This window comes from Eleutherodactylus coqui, chromosome 9 (assembly GCF_035609145.1).
Source record: "Eleutherodactylus coqui strain aEleCoq1 chromosome 9, aEleCoq1.hap1, whole genome shotgun sequence".
In the NCBI taxonomy this organism is placed as follows: Eukaryota; Metazoa; Chordata; class Amphibia; order Anura; family Eleutherodactylidae; genus Eleutherodactylus; species Eleutherodactylus coqui.
Genome location: NC_089845.1, coordinates 34,419,069 through 34,446,726, shown reverse-complemented (window position 1 = coordinate 34,446,726; position 27,658 = coordinate 34,419,069). Strand labels below are relative to the sequence as shown.

The 27,658-nt window shown below is 46.1% G+C and overlaps 1 protein-coding gene across 1 annotated transcript in view; it reads right to left on the bottom strand.

The window, feature by feature from the left end:
- Positions 1 to 4,153: 4,153 nt before the first annotated feature.
- Positions 4,154 to 27,658, bottom strand: part of CTNNAL1 (catenin alpha like 1) — a 185,495-nt gene continuing 161,990 nt past the window's right edge. The window contains exons 13-19 of the mRNA XM_066579218.1: positions 17,657 to 17,707; positions 15,839 to 15,993; positions 14,715 to 14,763; positions 14,317 to 14,373; positions 10,742 to 10,861; positions 8,550 to 8,633; positions 4,154 to 6,136 (exon numbers count right to left, since the gene is read on the bottom strand). Of these exons, the coding sequence (XP_066435315.1) occupies positions 5,972 to 6,136; positions 8,550 to 8,633; positions 10,742 to 10,861; positions 14,317 to 14,373; positions 14,715 to 14,763; positions 15,839 to 15,993; positions 17,657 to 17,707 (681 nt within the window). The 3' untranslated portion in view covers positions 4,154 to 5,971. The remainder of the gene's footprint in view (positions 6,137 to 8,549; positions 8,634 to 10,741; positions 10,862 to 14,316; positions 14,374 to 14,714; positions 14,764 to 15,838; positions 15,994 to 17,656; positions 17,708 to 27,658) is intronic.

The following is a 27,658-nucleotide window of genomic DNA, read 5'->3' as shown; positions in this document are numbered from 1 at the left end:
CACTTAAGAATTTTGGTGTTTTAAGTTTTGATGTCAGACTTTATTTATAAGAACTAGATTGATGCGATGTTTCCCTGCATGGTACCGCGTTGCATTGCTATGCAGGGAAAACCGTTGCAGCATGTCCTTTCTTTTTGCGATATCGCCCATTGGTTGCAAAGGGTTCATTGTCATCGTCAGCACCAGCCCAATTGAAAACAATGGGAGAACATCGCAATCCCCTGCCGTGGCTGTGACAACCCCACGGGGGATTCCTTCAGCCCTGCAGGGATGTGAGGCTGTTTCCATGGTAAATGCACACAGGATAAAATCCTGACCAATGAGAGTTCAGTACTGTACGGCCGCTGTGTATAGTGAATGGAGAGGGGTGGTAGAGGCAGCCGCCCCACTGTGAAGCAACGATACCCCCTCCTGTACAAGAGCGGGTACTTGCGGGAACGAATGTCTGGCATTGTTTGCCCGACCTTCATCCCGTGTAAATAGCTTACATACTTCTTTAGTTTAATGTGCAGACGTATCACCCCGGCTCGGGTACATCTGCACGGCGGGTGTATCGCAGCGGATAGGCTTGGGTACATCGGCACGGCGGGTGTATCTAAGCCGAGCCAGCGTGATACTTCTGCACAGCCGATGTATCACACCTGGATCGTCTTAGGTACAGCAGCTCAGCAGATACATCTGCACAGCAGAAGTATCGCACCGGATCGGCTTAGATACATATGCTGAGCTGCTGTACCTAAGCCCATCCAGGTGTGATACATCGGCTGTGCAGATGTATCACACCGGATTGGCTTAGGTACAGCAGCTCAGCAGATGTATCTAAGACGATCCAGGGGCGATACACCGGCTGTGCAGATGTATCTAAGACGATCCAGGGGCGATACACCGGCTGTGCAGATGTATCTAAGACGATCCAGGGGCGATACACCGGCTGTGCAGATGTATCTAAGACGATCCAGGGGCGATACACCGGCTGTGCAGATGTATCTAAGACGATCCAGGGGCGATACACCGGCTGTGCAGATGTATCTAAGACGATCCAGGGGCGATACACCGGCTGTGCAGATGTATCTAAGACGATCCAGGGGCGATACACCGGCTGTGCAGATGTATCTAAGACGATCCAGGGGCGATACACCGGCTGTGCAGATGTATCTAAGACGATCCAGGGGCGATACACCGGCTGTGCAGATGTATCTAAGACGATCCAGGGGCGATACACCGGCTGTGCAGATGTATCTAAGACGATCCAGGGGCGATACACCGGCTGTGCAGATGTATCTAAGACGATCCAGGGGCGATACACCGGCTGTGCAGATGTACCTAAGACGATCCAGGGGCGATACACCGGCTGTGCAGATGTACCTAAGCCGATCCAGGGGCGATACACCGGCTGTGCAGATGTATCTAAGCCGATCCAGGGGCGATACACCGGCTGTGCAGATGTATCCAAGCTGATCCGGTGTGATACTTATGCACAGCAGATGTATCACACCAAATCGGCTTAGATACAGTAGCTCAGCAGAAGTATCACACCGGTTAGGCTTATATATGTCTGCTGTGCAGATGTATCTGTCTAAGCAGGGCCTGTGTGGTACATCAGCTGAGCAGATGTATCACACAGGATCGGCTCAGATACATCAGCTTGGCAGACACTATCCCACAGGATAATTGCCCCAACAGTAATAGGGACCCCCAATAGTTGCCCCAGTAATAATGGTGACAGCGCCCCACCCCCTCCCCAACACTGCCCAGCGGATGTGCTCAGTGTGCCGCATGCATGCGCCATGCCTTTTTTTTTTTTACTTTTGCTTTCCCGCAGTGACAGCTGCTCGTGTGCCGCGGGGCCGGACGGCTTCCATAGGCTTCAGTGGAAGTCGTGAGATTCATCCGTGCGGGAAAAACGCCCGAAATGGAGCATGCTGCGGGTGCTTTCCTGCACACCAGGGGAAAATGACATTCCCCCCAGTGTGCAGGTCACACAGCATGCCCACAACACTCCGCCACAGAAGTCAATGGGTCAGCTCCTGTCCATGGGTCAGCTCCTGTCCATTGTGTGAACGCTGCATTATTTTTACTATAAAGCAGCGCAGGCAAGATGGCCGCCTCCATCGTCATGGGCAGACAAAAGAAAAATAATCAGAAAATAAAAAAAACATGATCTTGTTTTAAATTAGTAAAAAAAAACTGATCCCAGAGGTATTCCAGTGCAGCCGGTAGAGCGGGTCGCCCCGAGGGCCTTGGAGATGTTACTATTTCATTTTGGCCTTCATATTTTTCAAGACTTCAAAGAAAATGTATTAATGTTCACAGCGGACATAAAACTTTCCATTTATCTGTCATATATTTTTGAGATTTGTTGTAGCGGCCTAACGGGGTCCGGCTTCACTGCGGTGGGACATTGTAGTATGTGCAGGTCCTCATAAACTTTAATGTGTTCCTCCCTCTTAGTATCAGAGCTTCATATGTCAAGGAGATGCTGCCGATTTTCTGTTGCGGAGATCTACAGCCTTTTACAGCAGCGGCCGTGTGGATCAGACTTCAGGAACTCAATCACACATTGTGGGAAAAGCCTGCGGTGCGAACTTCAAGATGGTATTCCAAGGGATGTGACTGATGACCCATGCTCTGGCTAGATCATGATGGACAAGGGTCCACCACCTCAGGACCCCCATCTATCAGCTGATCATCGGGCCCGCAGACGCTGCAGTCATCAGTGGTCATCACTGACGTGGTGGTGCCAGGTGTCACATCCAGTCCGGACCATAGGAGAAGCAGGAAGTGACAGCGGGCCAGGTGATCAACGGGCGTCCCGAGTGGCTGACCCCCACCCATCAACTACTGAAGACCTATCCAGTGGATAATCCGTTCCAATAGCCTGGAATACCCATTTAAATCGGCAGCAAGTCGGTTTACACCGGGGCTTTACCTTCAAATGAAGTCAAATGTGCTGCAGAAATTCAGCACCATATGAGCACCCCGTAGGGCGGGTCTTACATGGCGGTCAGAGGGGTAAAGAGCGGTAGCTTTGTTAGGTGTGTCAGATACATACATGTTCCCGCACACCGCCGCTTCACATGGTAAGATCGGCTGTCTATTCCACTTGTTAGCACCACAGCGGAGAAGCAATTGTCCCCGATGGAACGTTTTTCTCTGCTTCCTCCTAATTGGTAGATGAATCCCAGCTGTAGCCCTACAGACTGTGCGGCATCGAACATAATCATTAAATAAGACCTTGCACTCCACGTCCCGCTGAACACGAGGCAGAGCCAATGAAGGAATATGCAAATACATCAAGATCCATTTTATCTACCCAACTTTGAATTTCCCATGCATCACCAGCGGCTTTCTGGGCGGACGGAGTTGTAGCCGCATGAAACGTAGATTCTCCCCAACGCCAATCATTGCTTCACACAAGTGGCTGTTGGGAGGAGAACCGGATTTGATGATGCAAGATTGTATTTTGTCCAATAACCCAAATATGATATTTCTGTGAAGTCTTAAGACTGTAGCCTCACTTGCTTCTGGTACGCCTATTGTGTGGCCATGTATGACTTTACTCTTTGGTTCCCTCAATCACTCCCTGCATTAGGGGTATTATACTATCCGCTTCTCCTTGAGTGGACAGACTCGGCTCTGTGTGCTCCAGACACAATGTGCTTACCAAAAATAAGAATGGATCCCTCCAGAGTGAAGTGGTTCCGTCACTAGCTAAGATCCATTTCTGGTAGTACATACGTGACCCATAACCCATTCCAATCCACTGTCTGACGTCTTCCCACATTCTGATTGAAGCCTCTGCAGCTCCGATGTTGGAAGATGTCCAGCAGGGTATTCTTACTATATATTGCCGGCCGCTTTGTTGTCAGGGCCTCTACGACATGTCACATACTGCAGTACTCGCTCTAGCCAGCAGATGGCGCCATTGTATAATGGCAGAAAGAGAAAGCTCCCTAGGAAACCTTAAATCCAAAATTGGATTGCAAAGGGTTAAGACCCATTTCCATAGGCATAATTTCAGTGTGTTCCAACATTGTATAACAAAACTTGTGAAGAAGCCGCAGCTGGTAGAAGCGTGTCCACGTGTAGTGCTAGACTACTCCTCCGGGTCCTGGCCTAATGCTCTTTACACACCAAGTCCGACACCGACACAAAAGATCCATTAGAATTTTATTTTAAAAATAGAATCTTACATAGTAAATGTTAATGTAAAAAAACTACATCTTCATGAAACTTAAATATGGTATACATTCTGAGAAGAGAGATCTTCATCTTTAACCCCTTCGTGACCCGCCTAGTTTGTGCCTTAAAGATCAAGCTATTGTTGCAGTGCAGAGCCGGATGACGCTCGTTTTTTGGTGGGACGCTCTATATATTTTAATGGCACCGCTCTGGGGTACATAAAGGTTATACAATAAATATTACATTTTTGGGGGAGGGGATGGAAAAACATTTCAGTAAAAATGACCCGATAACTTTATGCGCACAATTACTGCGACGCGTTTAGAGATATTTAGGGGTTTTTTTTTTGACTCTTCATTATTGTTCAGAAGTAAAGCCAATGGCCTGCGTCACCGCATTCTACGACTGATGGCATTTATGTTTTTGCAGCAACGGAGACCTTGTTTTTTGCAAGAAGAGTAGCAGCTTTTATTTCAAGGTACATGTGACTTTATGTTTTTTGCGAGGCAAACAAAAGAATAGAAATTTTTTACGGCGTTCGCCATGTGCGATAAAATAGTTTCATTGTCTGGGTCAGTCCGAATGTGATATCTATTGTGTGTTGGCCTCTTAATTTGGTTTTTTTGTCCATTTAAAAAAACCCCCACACTTTTCCTCCCAAAAACCTGTTTTAATTTTAACTGGACGTTTTTCCTTTTAATTAAAACTTTCTTGACTTTTTTTTGCTAGGATAGTACACTGCATTACTTATGTACTGCATTCTACTAAGCCGATGACAGCAACCTATTAAACTCTGCGGAAGGCGGGGTTTAACAGGCTGAGTTACACGGCAGACAGAGGACTTTGTCAGGCTTCCGGCTGCCATGGGAACCCACTAGTACCGTGTGATCGCATTGCGGGCTGCCAATGAATGACAAAAAAAAGCCCCTTCCCCCAGTCATCTGCTTACATGCTGCAGATGGTATTGTGGCATACAAGGGGTTAAACTGCCAGGATCTGAGGTTTCTCCATTCCTGGCCGCCAATAGTCAGTGAAGCCACCACCTTTAATAAGATGTACGTGCAGGTTTAAAGCCCATTAGTGAGGTCAGTAAAAAAGGCGTAATGCGGTCACCAAGGAGTTAACATGCATTTCGATTCCTAGGATTTAACAGGAAGAGGGTGAGCTTTAGAAGTCTATGAAAGTGACAACAGACCGGGGGGGGAAACTTTCCGCTTGTTCCACCTCGTTGCCATCTCCAGCAGCTAACTACAGGACCGACCTCCAATCCAAGAACAGAATGCATAGTCAAACTAGCTCAGAAAATAGAGAAAATCTCCAATAAATTTAAAGAGTTCAGCAGCAAGTTTACACTTCGACCGGTGAGGGGACAGAGGTGGCGGTCGGACAGGGATACAATGTGCCGCTGACTCAGCGGATCGGTGCTTCGGACCACAAACGATTGCCCTGATAGAGGTAATAAACACAATACAACTGAAAGAAGCCAACCAGCCAGCGGGATAACGTGTGACGGCGTATCTGTAGAACAGCAAATAGAAGTGGGGCATATTACACGGATACAAACCATAGCAGCATCTTTGGGTTTAGGTTTCCATTGAGACATTCACAACAGAGCGTTTGATAATCATTAAACGGTGATTGAGGTGAGGAAGAAGATGCAAACGTTCACATTTAGTAAAAGACTTCTTCAAACTGACAGCAAATGTGCAGGAAGTACCAGTAAGATGTGGCGCAACACAAACAAACATCAGGTGGAGCTGATAGTCGCCGGCGTCTCCCTTCGGGGCTGCTAGTTACTTTCTAGAAACGTCAGGTTCGCTACATGGTGTTCCAGGGATATTACTCCAAATGCTTCCACAGCTTTTCCTTCTAGGCCATCTTCATTGGACACATTCTGGATCTGGCTTTCTTTCCAGGATCCGGAGGGTCTGTAGCATCCGTTACCTGCTTTACACTGCAATGGAACAATGTAAAAAGGTAAAAACAACCTGCAAAGCTTTCACGTGCCAAACATCACTACACCGAACATATCCTGATCAGGAGTAGTGGGAACCACAATATGTGCAGAGAGATCTGAGGGACTGCAAGGTCTAAAGTAGTAGAAGGCACAGCCCCTTAAAGGGCTTGTTTGGGCTCCTTTAAACTAATGACCTATCCAGAGTAGTTAATGGATGGGGGTCCGCCACTACAGACCCCTATCCATCAGCTGATTGTCTGGCCTGTTGTTCAGTGCGGTGGGCTGGATGTGGTCATCAGTGGACAGAGGAGGAAGTGCAGGTGTCGGCTCCACACCCATTAAAATCAGTTGAAGACCTGCGCTGCTGCACTTCCTGAACAGGACAGGATGTCCATAACAGAAGCAGGAAGTGCAGTAGCAACATGGCGCTCCCACCCATTTCCTTCCCTTGTCCGCTGATCACGTCTAGCCTGCTGCTCTGGACAGTAAGCCGGACAATCATCTGTTGGACTGGGATCCCCATCTATCAATTATTGGCAACCTATCCAACAACAGTAGGTCATCAGTTGAAACGAGCTCGGACAACCCCGCTAAAGGCCACTCTGGAGATCCCATTTTTCCATCCCTGCCATCCTCACCTGATTGCCTGTCACACTCTGGGTGTCTCCTCTGTATGGTACAGCCATTTTCATGCAACGCAGCCCCCCTGTGATATTGATATTTGATATTTAACAGCTGAGATCATTATCAGTAACTGTTCCCCCCCCTCTAGGCAGTTTCTGTGGTACGGTCCATATATCACAAACTGAGAAACTGACTAAAAACTAAACACCTAAAGCCAAGTAGATTTGAACTGGGGTGGGGTTGGGGGATAGCAACAGGATGGATGAAAAATAATAATCACCAGAATGGCCCTTCAAGAGGTTTTATGTTCCACAGTAACGGATTGTATCTGCTGCTTAAGAACAGATTATCCGGAAGACAGACTGAATATGTAAAAGTTATGTTTTATGAAAAACATGGTAGTGGTTATCGGGAGTTACTGCAACTTTGTTGTCGAAGTTTTAGGCTGCGCTCTTTGTTACTCCATCCCTTTTCAGACACCCCGATTAGCGTGCGGATTGGAACTTGCACTTAAAGGGGTTGTCCCGCGGCCTTAAGTGGTGTTAAGCACTTCTGTATGGCCATATTAATGCACTTTGTAATGTACATCGTGCATTAAATATGAGCCATACAGAAGTTATTCACTTACCCCCTCCGGTGCTGGCGTCCTCGTCTCCATGGCGACAAACAAACTTCTTCTCTGGTCGCAGGAACAGTCGCGCTTGCGCACAGAGGATTCTTCACATGGATGGTCCGGGCTCACGGGCTACGTCCTGGCTCCTCCCCCTTCTCAGCATCATCGCGTAGCTCTGCCCCCGTCACATGGTGCCGATCAGCCAATGGGGTGGCTGTAATCGGCAGTGCAACGCAGACAGCAGAAGAACATCCACAGTGCACCATGGGAGAAGACCCGCGGTGCACTGTGGGAGAAGACCAGCGGCAGCCATCTTGGACAGAAGATGAACGGGGATTCAGGTAAGGGAATTTTTTTTTTTTTTTACTAACACATGGCAGCATTTTTCCTTTACAGGTACTGGGGCACTGGGCAAATAAAAAATTTTAGCTTTCGGCGCGGGACAACCCCTTTAATACATGTTGGATGTGAACACAGCAGCCCAGCTTCATCCCTTCACTGCGCCCCCCGATGCAGACATTGTGATGGATATGAGGAGAGAAAGAGGATACTGGCAAGAAGTGCTACTTTCTGAATGTGGAAGAGAGGCTCAAAACGGGTAACCCTATGAAACAGAGCGAGCGAACCGCGGGCACACAGCTAACTACCATTATAAAGCCATAGCCAAGCACCTTCCGCATTACTGGAGGCGTTTATGGCCCAAAATGTGGCATAAATAAAGAGAAGTCGGCTTTATTCCCCTCTTGAGAATCTTCCACACAAAAGGTTGTGCCGCACACAAGTATTTTCTTTCGCTTCACTTCGCACCACGCTCACTTTTTACGGTCTACAGCAGCGCCTCTACATACTTTAGGTCTACTATTTTCCACCAGTTCACTGGGTGGGGGGGGGGGGGGGGCAGACTGTTACTTTTAGGGGCGCTCCAACCCTTCTAAATAGGACCTGATGGCCACAGTGGTGAACAGCATTAAACGGTCTCGTTCCAACTCTGCTTTACGTATTCGTCTTTGTGACGATATTCATGTTGCTGAACTTCATCTCCGTTATTAGTACAAATAGAGAAATAACCCACAGATTTAGGTGTACATTTATCTAGTGAGGTTGAGTGCAAAAAAAAAAAAAGAAAAATTAGTAATCCATTTTTCCAACGTGAGATCTGTATCCGCTACTCACCTTCCTTAGTAACTTGCAGCAAATTGGAAGAACTTGAAATAGTATCATCACGATTGCCTTTGACTTCTGAATACACGTTTCGACCTACATGGTAAACATAAATCCAATATTCACTTACCCAAATGTTAAAGGGTAACATGAGAGCGTACATGAGGAGCAGCACTAGTCTTGGCCATTAACCCCTTCCCGCTGCAGGGCGTAAGTTTACGCCCTGGCAGCCTGGTACTTCCCGCAACAGGACGTAAACTTACGTCCTGGAGATAGCGCGGGATCACATAAGATCCCGCAGCGGGAGCCGGCTATCAGTCACAGCCGGCATCCCGCTGCAACAGCGGGGGGGCATAGGAGATGCGCCCCCCGCTGTTAACCCCTGCCCTGCCACGATCTAAAGAGTTCACAGAGGGAGCGAACTCCCTCTGTGTCTCTGGCCGGAACTCGCAATGTCATCGCGAGAGCCCGGCCTGTCACCATGGCAACAGGATGCCAGACACTGGCGTCCTGTATTGCCTATGCCTATGATCGCTGTATAAGCGATAAGGCATGGCAGAGCAGAAGCTCTGCCATGCCTTATGACAGCGATCATCAGGGCAGTGGTTAAAGTCCCTCAGAGGGACACAAACAGTGTAAAAAAAACAAAGATTAAAAAAATGAATTAAAAAAATGTAAAAGAGTAAAAAAACATTTTTTATGCTTTTTCTCAGATTAGCATAAAAAAAGTAAAAAAAAAATAAAACCCCACATATTTGGTATTGTTGCGTCCGTAACGACGCGTACAATAAGTTGCACATGCTTTTGACTGTGCACAGAAAAAAAAAAAGCTAAAAAAACGCTAAAAAACTGAGGCAAAATGCAAATTTTTAGCATTTTGCCTCACTAAAAACGCAATAAAAGTGATCAAAAAAGCTGTATGTACCCCAAAATGGTACCAGTAAAAACTACAGCTCGTCTCGCAAAAAGTAAGCCCTCATAGAGCTCCGTACATCGAAAAATAAAAAAGTTACAGGACTTTGAATGCAGCAATTTAGAATAGAAAAAAGATTTCCAAAAAAAGGGGTTTTTATTGCACAAAAGGGGGAAAACCTAAAAAAAATGTAAGAATTTTGGTATCGTTGTAACCGTACCGACCCGCAGAAAAAATGGAATGTCTCGTTTATGCTGCATGATTAACGCTGTAAAAAAAAATAAAAAAATCTATGGCAGAATTGATGCGTTTTCTCTCCCTGTTATCAGAAAAAAAAAAAAAAGTTTTACAATATAGTCTATGTACCCAAAAGTGGCACCGATAAAAGCTACAGTTCGCCACGCAAAAAACAAGCCCTCATACGGCCGCGTCGACCGAAAAATAATAAAAAGTTATGACTTTTGATAAACGGAGAAGAAAATCCGCCAAAAATTGTTGCGTCCTTAAGCCCAAAATAGGCCGTGTCATGAAGGGGTTAAGACTTGGATCTGGCATTATTCACCAGTTTTCCTCCTCTGCAGGCTGTAGCTCTAATTCTCAGTTTTCCCTGCAGTGGTGGGTGTAGACAGGCAGCTATATCATCATCCATACACTGCACACCCTCATAAGTAATAGCATCATGGAGAACATTCTACAGCAGTACTATGGCAGGTGGAGCTGTGATTTTAGTAGATGTGAGACAGTAAATCCTTATTAGCAGCAGCACATCTGTGAAAGTCTCTCTGCCTCTCTCCCACCTGCATCTCCCCACTCTGTAAATCATAGACTTCTATCAGTAGCATGTGACAGCAGCAAGCAAAGTCTCAACCCCACATTATGTAATCAGTCTTGGTGTCTGTTACTAGAGATAGATTTTGCATGACAACAGGCAGTGGACAACAAGAAGGAACAGCGAGTCCTGGTGGCCAGCACTTTAAATGACTTTGCACCGAAAAATAACTCAGGTACGTAAAAGTGCATATTTACTCACATGGCATATGAAACATAGATCTAAATAATATGTAAGTATGTTAGCAAGTTGTTCAAATGAGCAAGTAGAAATCCACAGAAAATGTAATGTGACTTCTGCACATCAGAGAACACCCCATGCGATGCCCCTGAGGAGTCTCACAATCCTTAGAAACAACGAGATGCTCAATAAAACGTTTTCCTAGGATTCTGTATTTCTGAATCCCCAAGTCAGGCTCATTGGATGACCAGTGATGCAATCAGTGCAGTGTGTGGCATGTACCTTGGTGAAGGTGGCAGTTTTGCCCTGGACGGGTGTTCTTGACATTATCTGCAGCTGCTGACCCAGCGAGACCAGCTTCTCAATCTCCAACAAGAGTAAAGGCTTATCATCGTCTTCAAGCTGTGAGGATGAAGCACATAAAATATGTTCTAGAAACCATCACTGAGGGGTCCTCAACCTTCACAGGTAAAACCACAGTAGAAATCACTCACCAACCCCAAGTGCCTAAAACATAACATGTATTGGGTCCGTTGTTCTGAGGAATACAGGACCAGATCTAACCATCTGGAAGCAGTCGCACCTTAAACATCCACTTGTTCCGGACCCCGGTTTGGTTCTTTGTAAATTTTTTTTGTCATTGAAAGTATTTAATGAGGTTTTTCCAAGTTTAACAAACATTAAAACCCCCTAACAGCATGGAGCGTACAAGAGGGAGTCCCACATCAAGCCTCACAGAAGAGTCCCACTTGAAGCTGCTTGGTAAAGAGCAGGAGGGGGATAGGAGACAGGAGAGGTGCCAATGAAGTCACTAGTTATTTGTATAGCGCCAACTTATTCCGCAGCGCTTGCAGGTAATTTAGTTATTACCCCCAGCAAGCTCATTTTACCGAACTTGAAAGGATGGAAGGCTGAGTCAACCTTCAGGTCGTGAGCAAGAGCTTAGGACTACATAGTCCTGCCTAAACACTCTGCGCCACACGAGGCCTCTACAATGGGATAGTGAGCCAACGTCTCAGCATGCATTAGATGAACCTGGGTACAATCTAGTGGGGTAATAGCGCCATCGCAGCAACAGTTTATGATCCACCCCCATAAGATAAGCACATGAGACCATCTTATAGCTGTAGACTGTTCCACCGTAAGAGACCGGTGAAGATCTCTCTCCCGATTGAATGAACCTTCTTTGAACTCTTCGTTAATATCCTAAGATGGTTTAGTATGTACATTAACAGGTTAGCGGATCTCCCAGCCATCAAATATGTTTACCCACTCTGAGAAGGACGTGATACGGGAATGTAGGAATACATCCGCTATATAGTGAAGACAAGCTTGGAGCCATCTTCTAACACAGATAGGTGGTATTGGAGCCAGTACGAGGGACGCGGGACATTCACCTTAGAAGGACGAGCCCATGAATGTAGGAGAGTCAGGCCAGGGAGAGAAGGATGGGGACCGTATTCTGCAGGCTACATTCACACCTGCTGGATGGGCATCGTAACCCGCATGTGAGGTGCAGATTTAGACACATTTCACCCCTTCATTTGAAGCAGAGGTGAAATCCGCAGCACAAAGTGACACTCGGACGATCTAAGAAGCAACAGCCGGGCCAACGTGTGTATTCAGGGAGGGTGATCTATGCAGCGGAGGATCTAAGAAGCAACAGCCGGGCCAACGTGTGTATTCAGGGAGGGTGATCTCTGCAGCGGAGGATCTAAGAAGCAACAGCCGGGCCAACGTGTGTATTCAGGGAGGGTGATCTCTGCGGCTCGTGGATGGGACCTTGTCCTCTACTTTGCTGCTGCGGATCCCACACAGACAACATGTATGAACGTCCCGATGATCTACAGCTTAGTCGCCTCTTGCAACACCAATAACTCCAAAGCATCAGGAAGTATTCGATGGGCGTAACATTTAGCTGGCGGAGAATGGCGCTGGCATTTACAGTTACACTACAATGTTAACCCCTTAAGGACCAGGCTATTTTAGTCCTAGAGGACCAGACACTTTTTTTTCTTTTTAGAGATTTTACCCCTGTGGTGGTTTTACTACACTAATTTTTTTCCCTTCAGCTACCCAAATTTTTGCTATGTTTTTTTCCTGTGACTTATAGGGCTCTTTTTTTAATATCTTTTTTTTCACTGACTTATTTTTCTGTTTTTAGTTTTATTGGGGAGTAAAAAAAAAAAAAAAAAAAAAAAAGATTTAAAGGGGTTGTCCCACGGCAGTAAGTGGGTCTATACACTTCTGTATGGCCATATTAATGCACTTTGTAATGTACATTGTGCATTAATTATGAGCCATACAGAAGTTATCAAAAGTTTTATACTTACCTGCTCCGTTGCTGGCGTCCTCGTCTCCATGGTGCCGACTAATTTTCGGCCTCCGATGGCCAAATTAGCCGCGCTTGCGCAGTCCGGGTCTTCTGCTGTCTTCAATGGAGCCGCTCGTGCAGAATGCCGGCTCCGTGTAGCTCCGCCCCGTCACGTGCCGATTCCAGCCAATCAGGAGGCTGGAATCGGCAATGGACCGCACAGAAGAGCTGCGGTCCACGGAGGGAGCAGACCCCGGCGGCCATCTTCAGCAGGTGAGTATGAAGACGCCGGACCGCCGGGATTCAGGTAAGCACTCTCCGGTTTGCTTTTTTAACCCCTGCATCAGGGTTGTCTCGCGCTGAAGGGGGGGGGGGGGGGGGGGTGTTAAAAAAAAAAAACCCCGTTTCGGCGCGGGACAACCCTTTTAAGTTACTTTTGTAGTTGAAAAAAAAAATTGCCTTATTTACGCTACAATAAAGTACAGGGACGGGTTCCTCGTTTTGGTTCGGACGTTTCGATATATTAATTTATAGAGTTTTGGATTACAGGGCGCGTAAACGGTTTTGGTTGGTGGTGGGTCATTTTTTTAATGTATATATTTTTATTTTAGGGCTAATTTACAGGACCGTATATCGGCCGGCGCTTCCACGCTCGGCCGATATACACTTCCATCTAAGCAGTTCCCACCTTCCCTTCCCCTCACCGGCTCTCTGCCTCTCTCCTCCACTCCAGCGTTTGCAATGGGAGGGGGTGGAGCTAAGGTCCGTTCTGTCCTGCCCACTCCCATTGCTGGCTATGGACAAGGGGCGGGAGCTTAGCTCCGCCCCTGTCCACTACCACTGCAAACCGCTCGGAAGGAAGGAGAGAGACAGAAAGCTGGTGAGAGGGAGGGGACAGCTCAGATGGTAGTGTATATCGGCCGGCCGTGAAAATGCCGGCCGATATACGCTTGTGTAAATAAGCCCTTACACTGTATTTTTACCTATATTTGTAGCTATTATTTTTTAGCATCTCTGAGTCATATAAGACCTCTGGGGGTCATTCACATGATCTTTTTCCTATTTTTATTTGACACTTTTCCCCTGTAGCTGGGGCATCCATAGGAGCCGCATCCATAGGAGTCCCAGTTGCAGAGAAAAACATCCCCTGACAGTAGTCACTGGCAGAGCTGATCAGGGTCTGCTAGGACCCTGTAGCTCTACTGTAACAGGGAATCCCAGCGGTCACGTGATCGCGGGGTCACATGGTGGAAGAAACACTTTCACTTCTTAGTACATAGAGCTAATTGAGCGTTATACACCCAGGAAAGGCAGAAGGGGTTAAAAACCTCTTCTCCTTTGGGCTCTCGGCTGTGACTAACAGCTGAGGACCCGACCTGCTTCTGCTTGATTGCAGCAGCAGAGGCTTTAATCCCGCACCTTATTTTTGCTTTCGGCCAGGATTAAAGCCCAGGACCAAGCTATGACTATTAGCTAGCAGGCTCGGTAAATACGTCATATATGCTCATAGACATTATCTGCAGATGTAATAGTATTTAATTACCTGATTAGAAAACGTGTGGAGAATCGCTGAGAGCTTCAGTCCAGCCGCTGCAAACACCTAAGGAGAGAAAGCGAGGCAAAGGACATGTTTGTAGTCTTGAAGTAGCAAGTCCACCGACGGACCCTGAAGGGCGCCGTATGACACTTACAACGCGGCCGTCAGGTTCCACAGAAGTGGCCATCATTTGATGGCTAAAACAGATCAGCCTTCAGCACTATGCTGCCTTGTCAAATATGACAGCCGTGGGGCTCATTCACACGGGCGACCATACGCTGCGGAATGTGCAGTGCTGAATCTCCATTGATTTGCATTGGGGTATACAGAGCAGCGTTTCTCACGCATGTACTTACAGCGCATATGTGAATGAGCCCCAACCGCGGAGGAGGGACCAGACTTACCTCTGCTTGATGGAACAAGTCTTGGGTAGTTTTCAGTAACCCCTCGCCCCTGCAGAGCAAAGAGAAAGCTTTGAAGAGCGCGTCCAACATATGAGCTCCGGCTGCCGTGTGCAAAACGCTCATGTAGAAGAGGTTTATGGGGTTTATGGATTCTGGCACCTCAGTAATATACATGGGGTTAATAAGCCTCTACGGGACGACCAGTAATACACAATCCACTAACACTGGAGCCGGAGCCATCTAACAGATTCAGCCATGATCCCTCAGCTCTGTCATTGGCTGCTGCAGCTTGTTTGTAGACGGACTCAGCCTGTAGAGTGAGGTCACAGGAGACCGGAGCCGGCGACGGGGAATGGTTACCGAGCGGGCGCGCCCGCGACGGGGGATGGTTACCGAGCGGGCGCGCCCGCGACGGGGGATGGTTACCGAGCGGGCGCGCCCGCGACGGGGGATGGTTACCGAGCGGGCGCGCCCGCGACGGGGGATGGTTACCGAGCGGGCGCGCCTGCGACGGGGACGGTTACCGAGCGGGCGCGCCTGCGACGGGGACGGTTACCGAGCGGGCGCGCCTGCGACGGTTACCGAACGGGAGCGCCTGCGACGGGGACGGTTACCGAACGGGAGCGCCTGCGACGGGGACGGTTACCGAGTGGGAGCGCCCGTGACGGAAATGGTTAACGAGCGGGAGCGCCCGTGACGGGGATGGTTACCGAGCGGGAGCGCCTGTGACGGGGATGGTTACCGAGCGGGAGCGCCCGTGATGGGGATTATTATTGCACGGTAGCACCCGTGATGGGGATTATTATTGCATGGGAGCGCCCGTGACGGGGATTATTATTGCATGGGAGCGCCTGTGACGGGGATTATTACTGAGCGGGAGCCTATTTGGAGCACTACTACTATAAGGAGCCTATTTAGGGCATTATTACTGAGTGCGGGCATAAGGAAGCATTGATCGGAGGCACCTTCACTGTGTGGGGGACATAAGTGCCACATAGTATGTGGGGCCTACAGACCACAAAAAAGGTGCCGAATAGGGATTTTTATAATAGTTTTTTTACAATGCAAAACTAAGCCCCACCCATCTGTATTATGAATGCTCTTAAAGTGAAATGTCTGCGTACCTGGTAAATAGATACATTGTGTAGGCCATACTGGACATGGTCTGACCATGCCGTACCAGCTCATTGTCTTGGTCGTCCCATTTTTCGGCTTCAGAGTCCACATCTGAGGTAAGTAGACGCAGCTCTAATCCCAGCTTGGAGATCTTCGCCTGTTCCTGTAAGAAGTACATTCATTTAGTTTGGGTAGAGCCAACGCCATTCTATCACAAGCCGAAGAAGAAAGGTTGGCTGTGTACCCATTCATAAAGGAACTGACCATGTGACGTGTCCTGGAATAGATCTGTTACACCTTCTAACATAGCGGGAGCGGATGTACAGGTGTAGCAAAGTGGAACTTAGTGGCAAAGAACTTATTAATGTATTATTTATTTGCCTTTTCAGTGCTTTTTGATGAGTTAAGATCACTTGTTGTATGAAGTTATCACAGTAAAGTTAACCCCTTAAGGACCAGGTGGTTTTGTACCTTTTGTCCAGTCACTTTTTAGGGATTTTACCAATGTGGCAGTTTTACTGCCCTACTTTTTTTTTCCTTTAGCGATCAAAATTATTTTTGCTGTGTTTTTTTCCCCATGACATATTGGGTGATTTTTAAAAAATATCTTTTCCACAGACTTTTTTTTTCCCATTCTTGAGTTTTATTGGGGGTAAAAAAGCTAGAAAAATTTTTTAACATTTCCATTTTTTTTTTTAAATTAGTATATTTACACTAAAATAAAGTATGGTAACAGGTTCCTCTATTTGCTTCAGACGGTTTGATATATAGTATGTATGGTTTTGGTTTACAGGGCGCATACGGTGACGTTTTTTGTTGGCGTCTGCTTTGTGTTATTCTCTTTCTTATGTATGTATTGTTGTTTTATTGTGTTATTTTGGTTTACTGATGTATGTAATTGTGTTTTTTACTCTCGATGTCCCCCATGACGTCATATAAGACCTCTGGGGGACATTTATATGTTTCTTTTTTTTTTTTATTTGACACTTTCCCTCTGTAGCTGGGGCGTCCATAGGAGCCGCATCCATAGGAGCCCCAGTTACAGGGGAAAGCAACCCCTGCAGTGACATTCGTCACTGGCAGAGCTGGCCAGGGTCTAGTATGACCCTCCAGCTCTGCTGTAGCAGTAAACCCGGCGGTGACGTGACAATATCCCTACTTTTCCAGATTTTGTCTATGTTTAGCCCTTCGCCCCAGTGCTATCCTACACACAGATTCTCCAGCCTGGTCAATTATCAAACCAAGGAAGATGAAGTCTCGTACGCGTTCTGTGGCCTCATTGTTAATTTTTTATTTGAATCCGGCCATGTTTTGCAGTCTTACATTCTGAGGATCAGGACATCACGACAACGTACAATATTTTTCAAACTAGTGGTAGAGCAAAGGTTTTTATAGCAATAAACACTCATAAGCACAACCGCACATTAGGAACCGCGTCTAGGTGTTATTATGACATTCTGTAAGGACATGCTCAGTTTCAGATTTTTACCATTTTCTACTGAAAACCAAAACGATATAAAAAGGTTTTGGTCAATGTCATTTTTTCTCCATGAACCAGAATAACAAATCAGTTGATGACAGAGCTCAACGATTGATCACCGATCTCTGTGATTGGCTGCTGCAGCCTGCGACGTCTCATACAGAGGATGCTGCAGCCTGTAAACAATGCTTCGGAGCCGAGACTTGGAGCTGCCAGCAGGGGACTTGTGGAGAGAGGGGAGTATGAGCTGATTTGTTATTTAGGGGCATGGTGAAGCCAATTAAAAAAAAATTTTATATATACACTTCCTACTTTAACATGAAAACAGTCTGGCATGCCAACTTACCTCCCCGTCAAGCTTCACAGGTTTGAGGGTTTTCAGGTTCCCACTATGCTTCTATAAAGCAATCATGGAGTAATATATATATATTAGTAATGCAATATGATGCTTTAGCAATTAAAACATGTCACCGCAACAAATGCAGAATACTGGACAATCTCTAATAATATCACAGACAGCAACTGGAGCTTCTTGATGGTTTTGAGTATTTCACAGTAAGTTACACTTGTTTACAACAACCGCCAGTCCAACTAGAACAATCCTACAGCGCTATAACTGATATACTGGAATTTGGGCTGTATGACGCCCGGATGGCGGGTCATACTATTTTCTAGAATGCCCCTGAAGTCAGACTAAACCACTCTCAACCAACTCATTTGTAGAAATGAGATGCAGATGGGTTTGGAATCATGGAGGCAACCAGAGTGGATTATAATAGTGGCGGTAGGGGGCGACCACCCCAGGCCCGCGGCCCCCCAAACCACCCACACTCAATACAGCGCACATTTGCATGCTGTACACAGGCATGTGCCGAAATGAGTTCTTTACAGGTGGCAGCGCCCCCTTGTGGTGGAAGGTAAAAGCACGCTGTGTAGACTACTAAATGTGAGAGCTCACATGGGGGGTAGAAAATGTATACAGCTTGTACAATATATAGATTAGAGGGTGCACCATATTTTTCACCCTATAAGACGCACTTTTCTTCCACCCAAAGTGCAGGGCTAAAAAAAGGGCTCATCATTAAGGGGTTAAAGAGTATTGCCGTGTATGTAGGTAAAAGTCTACATGCGGGGAAATCCATATTCCAAAGTTTGGGGCATTATTACTAAATCTGTAACTTCGGGTAGATTGGCAACACATATACCCAAGCATACAACAAGAACAGAGGCTCCAGCTTTGTCTCAGCTACAGGCTCATTGTGGATCCTGTTTTACAAAAACTGGAATTGTACAAAATGGAAGTGAAATGGATGAATCCGGACCGCTTTTCTTTTCCCCCGTCTCCTATTGACTTTAGTATAAAAAGGAACGGATTTATCTTTTTCTGCTGTTTGAACTGGAAACAAGCGCTGCTTTATGGACTTTTTTTTCTGGGAAAAATGGAATGGAGATGAAAAAGTGAGAAATGGGTTAAAACTGGAGGTTTTCAGATTCAACACATTTCTATGGGCAGGAAGGTCCCCCTTGATCCGCCACTGGAGGTTGAGGTAAGTACACTCCTTCTGCCGGCCGGTCTGATCTATAAACACTTCCTATGTTACCACTCTGCAGGATTATTTAGAACATTCTCCAATTTGTACGTCGCCTGAAGCAGATAATTGTCGCTATATTCGCAGAGCGTCTTAAACTTCAGCTGCAATTTCCAGCCCGCTAAATACAATATCATCTACAATCAGGTTTCCCACCTCTCTCGGCAGTCTGATACCCAAAGCAGGACAAGAAGATTCTCAGCCATTTTCATACTCATTTCAACAGTCCGACTATAATAAAGATCTGCAGTCTTACGAGCAGCGAGTATCCAAGGAGAATAGTAATACGGTGAAGAGAAGGGATTTGCTTGAAGAACTGTGAAATGGGTTTCTGCTTTCAATAAAAATCCTATTTGCCTTTTGAAACCAACTATATTTTGTACCTCCGTGTGGCGAGTCCGAATATTGTGTGCAGCGTCGGAAACATTACTAATCCAGTTCCTGTATGAGAGCCACACTTGGACTCGCCGGAGTGATCAGTCATCAATGATCCTGCAGATCTCATCATAAGCTTAGTATAATACATAGTGTGTTGGGCTGAAGGGCGACAATGTCCATCCAGTTCAGCCTGGTTCCACCCCCCCCCCCCCCCTTGTTGATCCAGAGAAAGGCAAAAAACCCCAGTGAGGCAGAAGCCAATTTAGCTCATTAGGGGGGGGGGGGGGGGGGGATTCCTTCCTGACTCCATACTGGCAGTCAGAATAATCCCTGGATCAACATTTAAAAGTACCCACTTAACTCCAAGACCCGGATCAACTTTACTATGAACAAAGTCCAGAGTAGGGAAAAGAATATCATACAGAAGGTCTAACAGCCGGGTGAAGGCTGAGAAGTGCATGAAAGTGCCAGAACAGTCGAGTGGCAAGAATAACACAAAGGTAACAAGAAAGAATATGACCACCACAAAGTCACCTTAACAAAGTACAATGAAGTAGGGCTCACATGAGCAAAAGTTTACCACTTATTACATCTATGACACGCGGTAGGCCATCAGTTACGTTGCCTTACGCTATTTCGCTCACATTTGAGGGTAGGCATTGCGTAATACTCGAGCGCAAAAAGAAGGCGGCATGTTCTATTTTGCTGCGTATTATGCACAACAGAGAGCCCATTCTGCTCTATGGGTGTGTAATCGACTCCACAGCGGTAAAACCCTGCGTGACTCACTTACTCATACGGTCATATGAGCCCGACCTAAAACACAGATTGGGACAGATTTACTATAGACAATACAACATTTTTCTGGTTCAAATGACACCATATTTCTGATGTGTTTTAGACTTTCCGAAGACTTTTTTCAACACGACTGACAAAGGGACGTGGCTTTGAGGAAGAGGGTACTGTTAAGAAAATTGTAGATCATTGTATCAGTTAATTGTTCTTTAATTGGATTGTAGACCAGAAAGATATAGCATGATGCTAGTATAAGTAGTGATGGGGTTAAACGAAACCTTTTCTATACCATTACGGGGTAGACAGACAAGATAAGAGTCTCCAGACTGCCTCCTTTGCATTCCTTTTCACTGAATTCATAACGGTTTCATTGTATGTTATAGTTACACCTTAAAAGGTGTAACTTATGTTAAACATTTTAGTTTCAGCCTATTATGTATTATTATTAATCTTGGAGGTATGTACTTTTGCTGTGATGTCATTTATGGTATATAAACAACACACACCTTAGAATAAATTAGAAATCATCTGATACCGCACAGGCTGGTGTGATTTGTATTTCTCCTGGGTCCAGATTTCTGCACCAGATCTGACATCATCTTCTCTTTGATAAACACATAAATTCTCCTTACAGGTATGCAATGTTTGGTGTAAAGTATGCCAACTAACAGGCATGAAATATAAGCCCTGCGCTGAAAATAAGCCCTAGCTACACTACATGAAAAAATTTTTCACTCGCCTCACAGGTGGTGTCCCTGTCCCTCTTACTGATTTCCAGGCGCTCTGGCAGGCTTCCGCGTTCACTTCAGCGCTGAAACACCATTCTCGTCCCAGACGTTGGTTTAATACCCCACATCCAGGAAGAGAACGCTAGGATTGGCTCAGGACCGCAGCTTGAGCCAATTACAGCCAGCGCTTGATGAGCCAATTACAGCCATTCAATGAATGATATCATTGAATGGCTGTGATTGGCTCATCAAGCGCTGGCTGTGATTGGCTGAGACATGGCGCTCCAAAGCCAATCACAGCATTCTCTTTCTGGAGACGGGGTATTCAAACCACGCTACCAGGAAGAGAATGGTGTTTCAATGCTGAAGCCGACGCGGAAACCTGTTGGAGCGCCACGAGAGCTGCCTGCCAGGTCAAGTGGGCCGGCAGCCGCCGGTGAAACTAGAGGCAGCCAGCAAAACTGGAGACCGGCAAAAGGAGAAGACAACAAAACTAGAGGTCTGACTGTATTTTTAGGAACACTGGGAATACATAATGATATTGCACTCTGGCCACCAGGTCAGACTTTAAAGGGCCATGCCGATGAAAATACATTTTTTCATCTCTGCCCAGCTTACCAGATTGCCTGTCACACTCTGGAGTTCTCCTATGTGTATTGCAGCCACTTCCATGCAGTGCAGCCTCCTGCCTGATCGGCCACTATCTTGATGGTAAGAATTTTTGGTTTCCGTTTTGCATCTATCCCATGATGCATCAGCACAGCAGTAGCTGAGGCTATACCATTTCTGCCTGCTGGGGGAAGTTCGTTTAATTGCATACTCCTCTAAATAAGCCACAAAACATAAGGTCGGGATCATGTGGCCGCAAGCGGAATCTGCTTGCAGGGGCATCCAGCACATTCCAGCTGTGAGCCCACCCGTCACCCGGCATACAGCCGCAAAATTGTACTGTGCATGACCGCGCTACTTACGCAGGCGTCCACGGTGTAATTCAATGGATTTGATTGGACCGCGTATTACCGCGAATCAAACTCTTGGAGAATTCGCAATTCAAATCAGGTTGTGTAAGACCGGTCTCAGTATACAGTCAGGAGGATGAGCAGTGATCTCCTCTATTATAACATAAGACAGAAGCTGTGGGATCATCAGTAACTGATAGGAGTGCCTATGGTAGGTCCGTATACTAGCATCACACAAGATGCAAAACTGACTAGTTTCAGACAATGTAACCCCAAGTAGATCTGTGCTGGCCAGAACTGAGATCACATGACCATCTGAGGAGGAGGAGGCCAGGAGTTTCATATAGAAAGGAACAACTAACCGAGGTAACACTAGCCGACTTATATATGCTGGGGGATAGCGGAATAAGGACTAAAAAAAATATCCCCAGAATGTGTAACGTAAAAGTTAATGTCCCATGGTATATTGCTTAGAATGCGGCGTGCGTTGCGGTAAGCAGGGCTGTAGTAACGGCAGAGCGCCGTATCAGTATAAGCCAGGGATTTTATGTTCTAGAAGATGTCTGACAGCGATGTTCTCTATATAACTAACATGGTGTGATTGATAAATACGGCAGTAATTCCCCGGAGCACAATGACTTCACGCTAGTGATGTGCTGGAGTGGCGCTGCAGCGATGTGCTGGGAATCACAAGGATGAGCCCGTCGTAGAGGTTACTGCAATACAAGAGCAACTCACCTTATTACACAGAAGGGCTCATTCACACGGGCGGAAGCGCTTTACAGTCCGTGAAAATACAACGTATGCATTAACTGAAAATCACCTACTAAGAAATATGGAGAAGGGCCTTAGCATCAGAGTTGGAAGGGACCTCCGGGGTCCTTGGGTCCAACCCCCTGCTCAATGTAGGATCACTAAATCAAACTACTAACGACCACGTGTCTGTTTGTATGTATGTAAGTATGTGTGTGAGTGAGTTTCATAGCTCTGCTCCCTGGTGACGTCATAGCCCCATCATAGCTCCACCCCTGACACGGTTATTGCAGGTCTTAACACAATGAGAATACAACTAAGCCTTTATTATGTCAGACACAACTCAACGGTCCTGACAGGAGACACCGACCTACCGCCACCACAGGAATCCGGCAGGCTGAGGGACCTGTGGTGACATCACTGCTGTCGGAGGAGCAATGCTGGAGTTTGGTAGTACAGTATATGCTGACAGAACCTATGATGTCACCATCATGTGATCACCTGTGTGGGTGGAGTCAGGGATCACATGAACAGGGGCTCATCACTGTATCCAGGAACTGTGTGTGTTATGTGTGCAGTCATAATAAATGTAGTTGAGCTGCGAGTGGCTGTTTGCCTAATGTGCTGTGCGTGCAATGTGTATGGTCAACATGGATGTAGGTCATGTAGCACAGCTGTGTTTGTGATGCGCATGTCATGTAGTACAGCTGAGTTTGTAACATGTGCATGTACTATGGCACAGCTGTGTTTGTCACGCGCATATAATGTAGCAGAGCTGTGTTTGTACCATGCGCATGTCATGTATCAAAGCTGTGTCTGTGACGCACATGTCATGTAGTACAGCTGAGTTTGTAACATGTGCATGTACTGTGGCACAGCTGTGTCTGTCACACGCATAAAATGTAGTAGAGCTGTGTTTGTACCATGCGTATGTCATGTCTGTCAGGTGCATGTCATGTACCAAAGCTGTGTCTGTCAGGTGCATGGCATGTACTACAGCTGTGTGTGTGACATGCATGTAGCAGAGCTATGTGGTGCATTGTGCCACCAGAAACACTGGTACTATAATTTCCTAATAATTACTAGTCATCCTAGACAGATGTCTGTCCAGCCTCTGACTGAAGACTTTCATTGAGGGAGAACTCCCCACCTCCTGTGGCAACCTGTTCCACTCATTGATCCTCCTCACTGTCTAATATCTAGTTTGTGTCTCCTCCCTTTCAGTTTCATCCATTGCTTCTAGTCTTTCCTTGTGCAGATGAGAATAGGGCTGATCCCTCTGCAGTGTGACAGCCCTTCCGATATTTGTAGACAGCTATTACGTCTCCTCTCAGCCTTCTCTTCTGCAAGCTAAACATTCCCAGATCCTTTAACCGTTCCTCACAGGACATGATTTGCAGACCGCTCACCATCTTGGTAACTCTTCTCTCAACTTGCTCCAGTTTGTCTATGTCTTATACAGTGGGGTGCCCAGAACTGGACACTGTACTGCAGATGAGGTCTGACTAAGGAAGAGTAGAGGGGGATAATTACATTGGTGAACACTGAAATTGTTACAGCCTTAAAAAGGTCCTAATCTGTAGTACTGTGATGAGCTGAACACGAATATGACCATGAAAAATTTTATTGGCTCTCGTTTTGAAGATATTTCATACAGAGGGTAATGCAAAACAAACATGGAATGCTTTTCTCCTTGTGTCTACAAACTTTTCGGGAATGTTAGGGCAGAAAACAAGGAACTAGTACAAGACATGCTGATGCAGTATCAGAAACTTGGCTGCAATATGTCTCTAAGGATTCACTTCCTTCATTCCCATCTGGATTTATTCCAGACAACTGTGGTGTGGTTAGTGATGAACACGGCCAACGTTTTCATCAAGATATCGCAGCAATAGAACAAAGATACCAGGGAAAATGGTCCCCTACCATGCTGGCCGGCTACCGCCGGACACTCCCATGCTGGCCGACTACCGCCGGACACTCCCATGCTGGCCGACTACCGCCGGACACTCCCATGCTGGCCGACTACCGCCGGACACTCCCATGCTGGCCGACTACTGCTGGACACTCCACAGAGATGCTCCCGAACAGCTGGACAAGAAATCTAAGTTGTAGTCTATGACTTGATTTGTTACAGGTATTAACCATCAGCCTTTTACTATTGGCATGGATTTTGTGATGTAAACAATTATTGCAAATTCCCCCCCAAAAATAGAGCCAATTTTGCATTTTGACTGTCTTATTTGTGTTGAACACATAAAAATTGATAAGAAATTACTAATTTTATTTCAGTAACATGACTTTTGTTGACCAGTGTTACCTCACGTGATCTAGACTCTATGCTTCTCTTAATACATCCTAGAATTGTGTTTGCCTTTTTGCTGCTGCATCACATTGACGACTCATGTTCAGTCTATGATCTATTAGTATACCCAAGTCTTTTTCACATGCGCTGCTGCTTAGCCTAATTCCTCCCATTCTGTATGTGCTTTTTGTCTGCCCATATGTAGGGCTGTTAAATACCATTCTGGTTAGTCACCGCCCACCGTTGAAGCTTTTCTAGATCTTTTTGAATACTCTCTTTCTCTTCTCTAGTATTAGCTATCCCTCCTAGCTTTGTGTCGTCCGTAAATTTGATCAGTTTCCCCTCAATTCCCTCCTCCAGATCATTTTAAAAAATGTTGACCAACACTGGGCCCAGGACAGAGCCTTGTGGTCCCCACTTCATACATTCTTCCACTTGGCTGTGCAGCCATTTATGACCACTCTTTGGGTACGATCACTCAGCCAGTTGTGAATCCACCTAACAGTTGCCTTGTCAATCCCAGATTTGGTCATTTTCCATAAAGGATGGTATGAGATACTTTGTCAAATGTTTTGCTGAAGTCAAGATATACAGGTTCCCTGCGTATTCACGGTGTATTTGCGCTGACCCATTCACTTCTATCTGCTGCATATTTTTTCACACCACCAAAAATCACATAAAAATACACAGATGTGAATGAGCCCATTGAACTTAAAGGGTTCTATTCATTGTGCATTATGTGTACAACATGTGGCATAAATACGTCCGTGTGAATGACCACTAAATCAGCTATCTGTGCAAAACACTGCAAAGTGTGGGAGGAAAAGAACTACAAATCAGACTCGCTCTATAAGATATGTATCCCTCAAAAGGCTCATTAGCTACAGTAGCATCTGCTTACCAGCAAGCATCCAGTCAAGCAGCAATATCCCATCTCCACAGGCTCAGGAGGCGGAGAAGTGCTGGGCTTGGATGCCGGTCTGCCATAGTCATCCAGACTTGTGCATGCCAACCCATTGCTGTAGATCAGATCTGAATAGTTACATTACCATCAGGCAAACACATCAATGCTGTATGAACTGTGCACAATAAAGGCACAGGGCTGTGATTTCCCTCTATTACCCAAGTCACTCCCATTAGTAGATTGGACAATTGCTCGAATGGATAAAAACAAGAAAATTGCAAATCCCCATTATATTCAGCAAATCTTCACCAATGTGAACTTCCATGTTAGGTGCATTTACAGTGAGCGATGATCGCTCAAAGATCGCCCAAACGACAGTTTGAGTGACAGCTTTGAGTGATCATTATGCATAAACTATTAAGAAGCTACTCAAGAGCAATTTAGTGTGCAAATAAAGCCTTAGCTGAAAGCAGTTAATAGCCCGAGGGCTCTTATCAGCTTTCAGCTCCTTTGTTCTCCGATGGGAAACAATGCTATCAGCACTCCCCGTGGAGAACAACTGATAAGGACTAAGGACGATTTTTAGGTTGGACTGAATTTAACAATCAGCTAGCAGTGCCCGAAAAGTGCATGACGGGCGTGCGTTTAGGCGCAACGATGAACGCTCAACTTTCGCTTTTTTGCGATTTTTGAGCGGTCATTGCGCTGTGTAAATGGGCCTCTAGGTCCCTGGATACATTAAGAAACAGTTGTAATTAGATACCTGGCATAGAGGCCCATCTATACTAAGTCTGCACTTGGATATAACTCCAATATCAGAAGACTAATCACTAAAAATGATGTAATATCGCAAGCCGAGTCATACGATTCCCCAGTAGTGTTTGGCATTTAATATGTAATGACTGTATGTAAGATAAAGGAGATTGACAGCCCCAAATAGTAGAAGAGAACAGTATAAATGAAGACTGAATGTGGGAATAAACCGGTGCTCCCGTGCAAAGAATATACTGATTAGTTTAATTAGCTTCCCGTGAAATTAGATTGTGAGCCCCATTAAGAGCAGGGACTAGCCAAAAAACACAAAAGAATTTCTTATGCAAACCCAGCCTGCGGTCACGTTCACAATACTGGATTCTGGGCCGGATTTTGCATAAGGGAGAAAAAGTACATTTGAAAGATTTGTATGTTTTCTGTATTTTGGACATATTCTTGGCTTTGAAGCGAGAAAGAAGGAAAAACTGTGAAGCACTCCTAAAACCTTGTGTATGGTGACCGTAGTAGTAATATTACTAAAGAAGGCTACTACATAGTGATGCCGATTGAAGTGGGTGAAGTGCTGCCGGCCCGGGTTTAGGCCAAACTATAGAAGGCGTGGTGGCAAGTGAGAAAGTGATGCGACCACCACCAGGGCCCGGCACAACTTACAGGGCCCGGCACAACTTAGTCATGAAATGAACCAGACTTACATTTAAACCTAGCAGGTATATTACATTTCAAGGTAAAATACATCTTCCGATAAATCCTGGACAGTGTTCAGCTTTTTGCTAAAAGTCAAGGCTTAGTTGTACACAGATTTTCTCTCAAAGTCAATGAACAACTTAGGCTGGGTTCACACGGGGCGGATGTGCCGCGGCAATTCTGTCCGGAATTCCACTGCAGCAAATCCACCTGCGGCCGCTGATCCCTGGATAAGCCGGCCATGTGGACAAGATTTGCCAAGCCATGCACTGCAGTGTGGATTCCCCCGCCACAGCATGCCTATTTTTTTTTCCCCACTGCGGCCACACTCCTCTCTATGGGAGAGCCGGCTGCAACAGAAAAGCATGCGGTCAAGCCGTTCCAAATCCCGCAGTTAAGTGCCGCAGGTTTTGAAGCTGCGCTTTCTTGGCGGAAATCTTGCGTTTTTTTCGCTGCGGCAAAACCGTGAGATTTCCAGC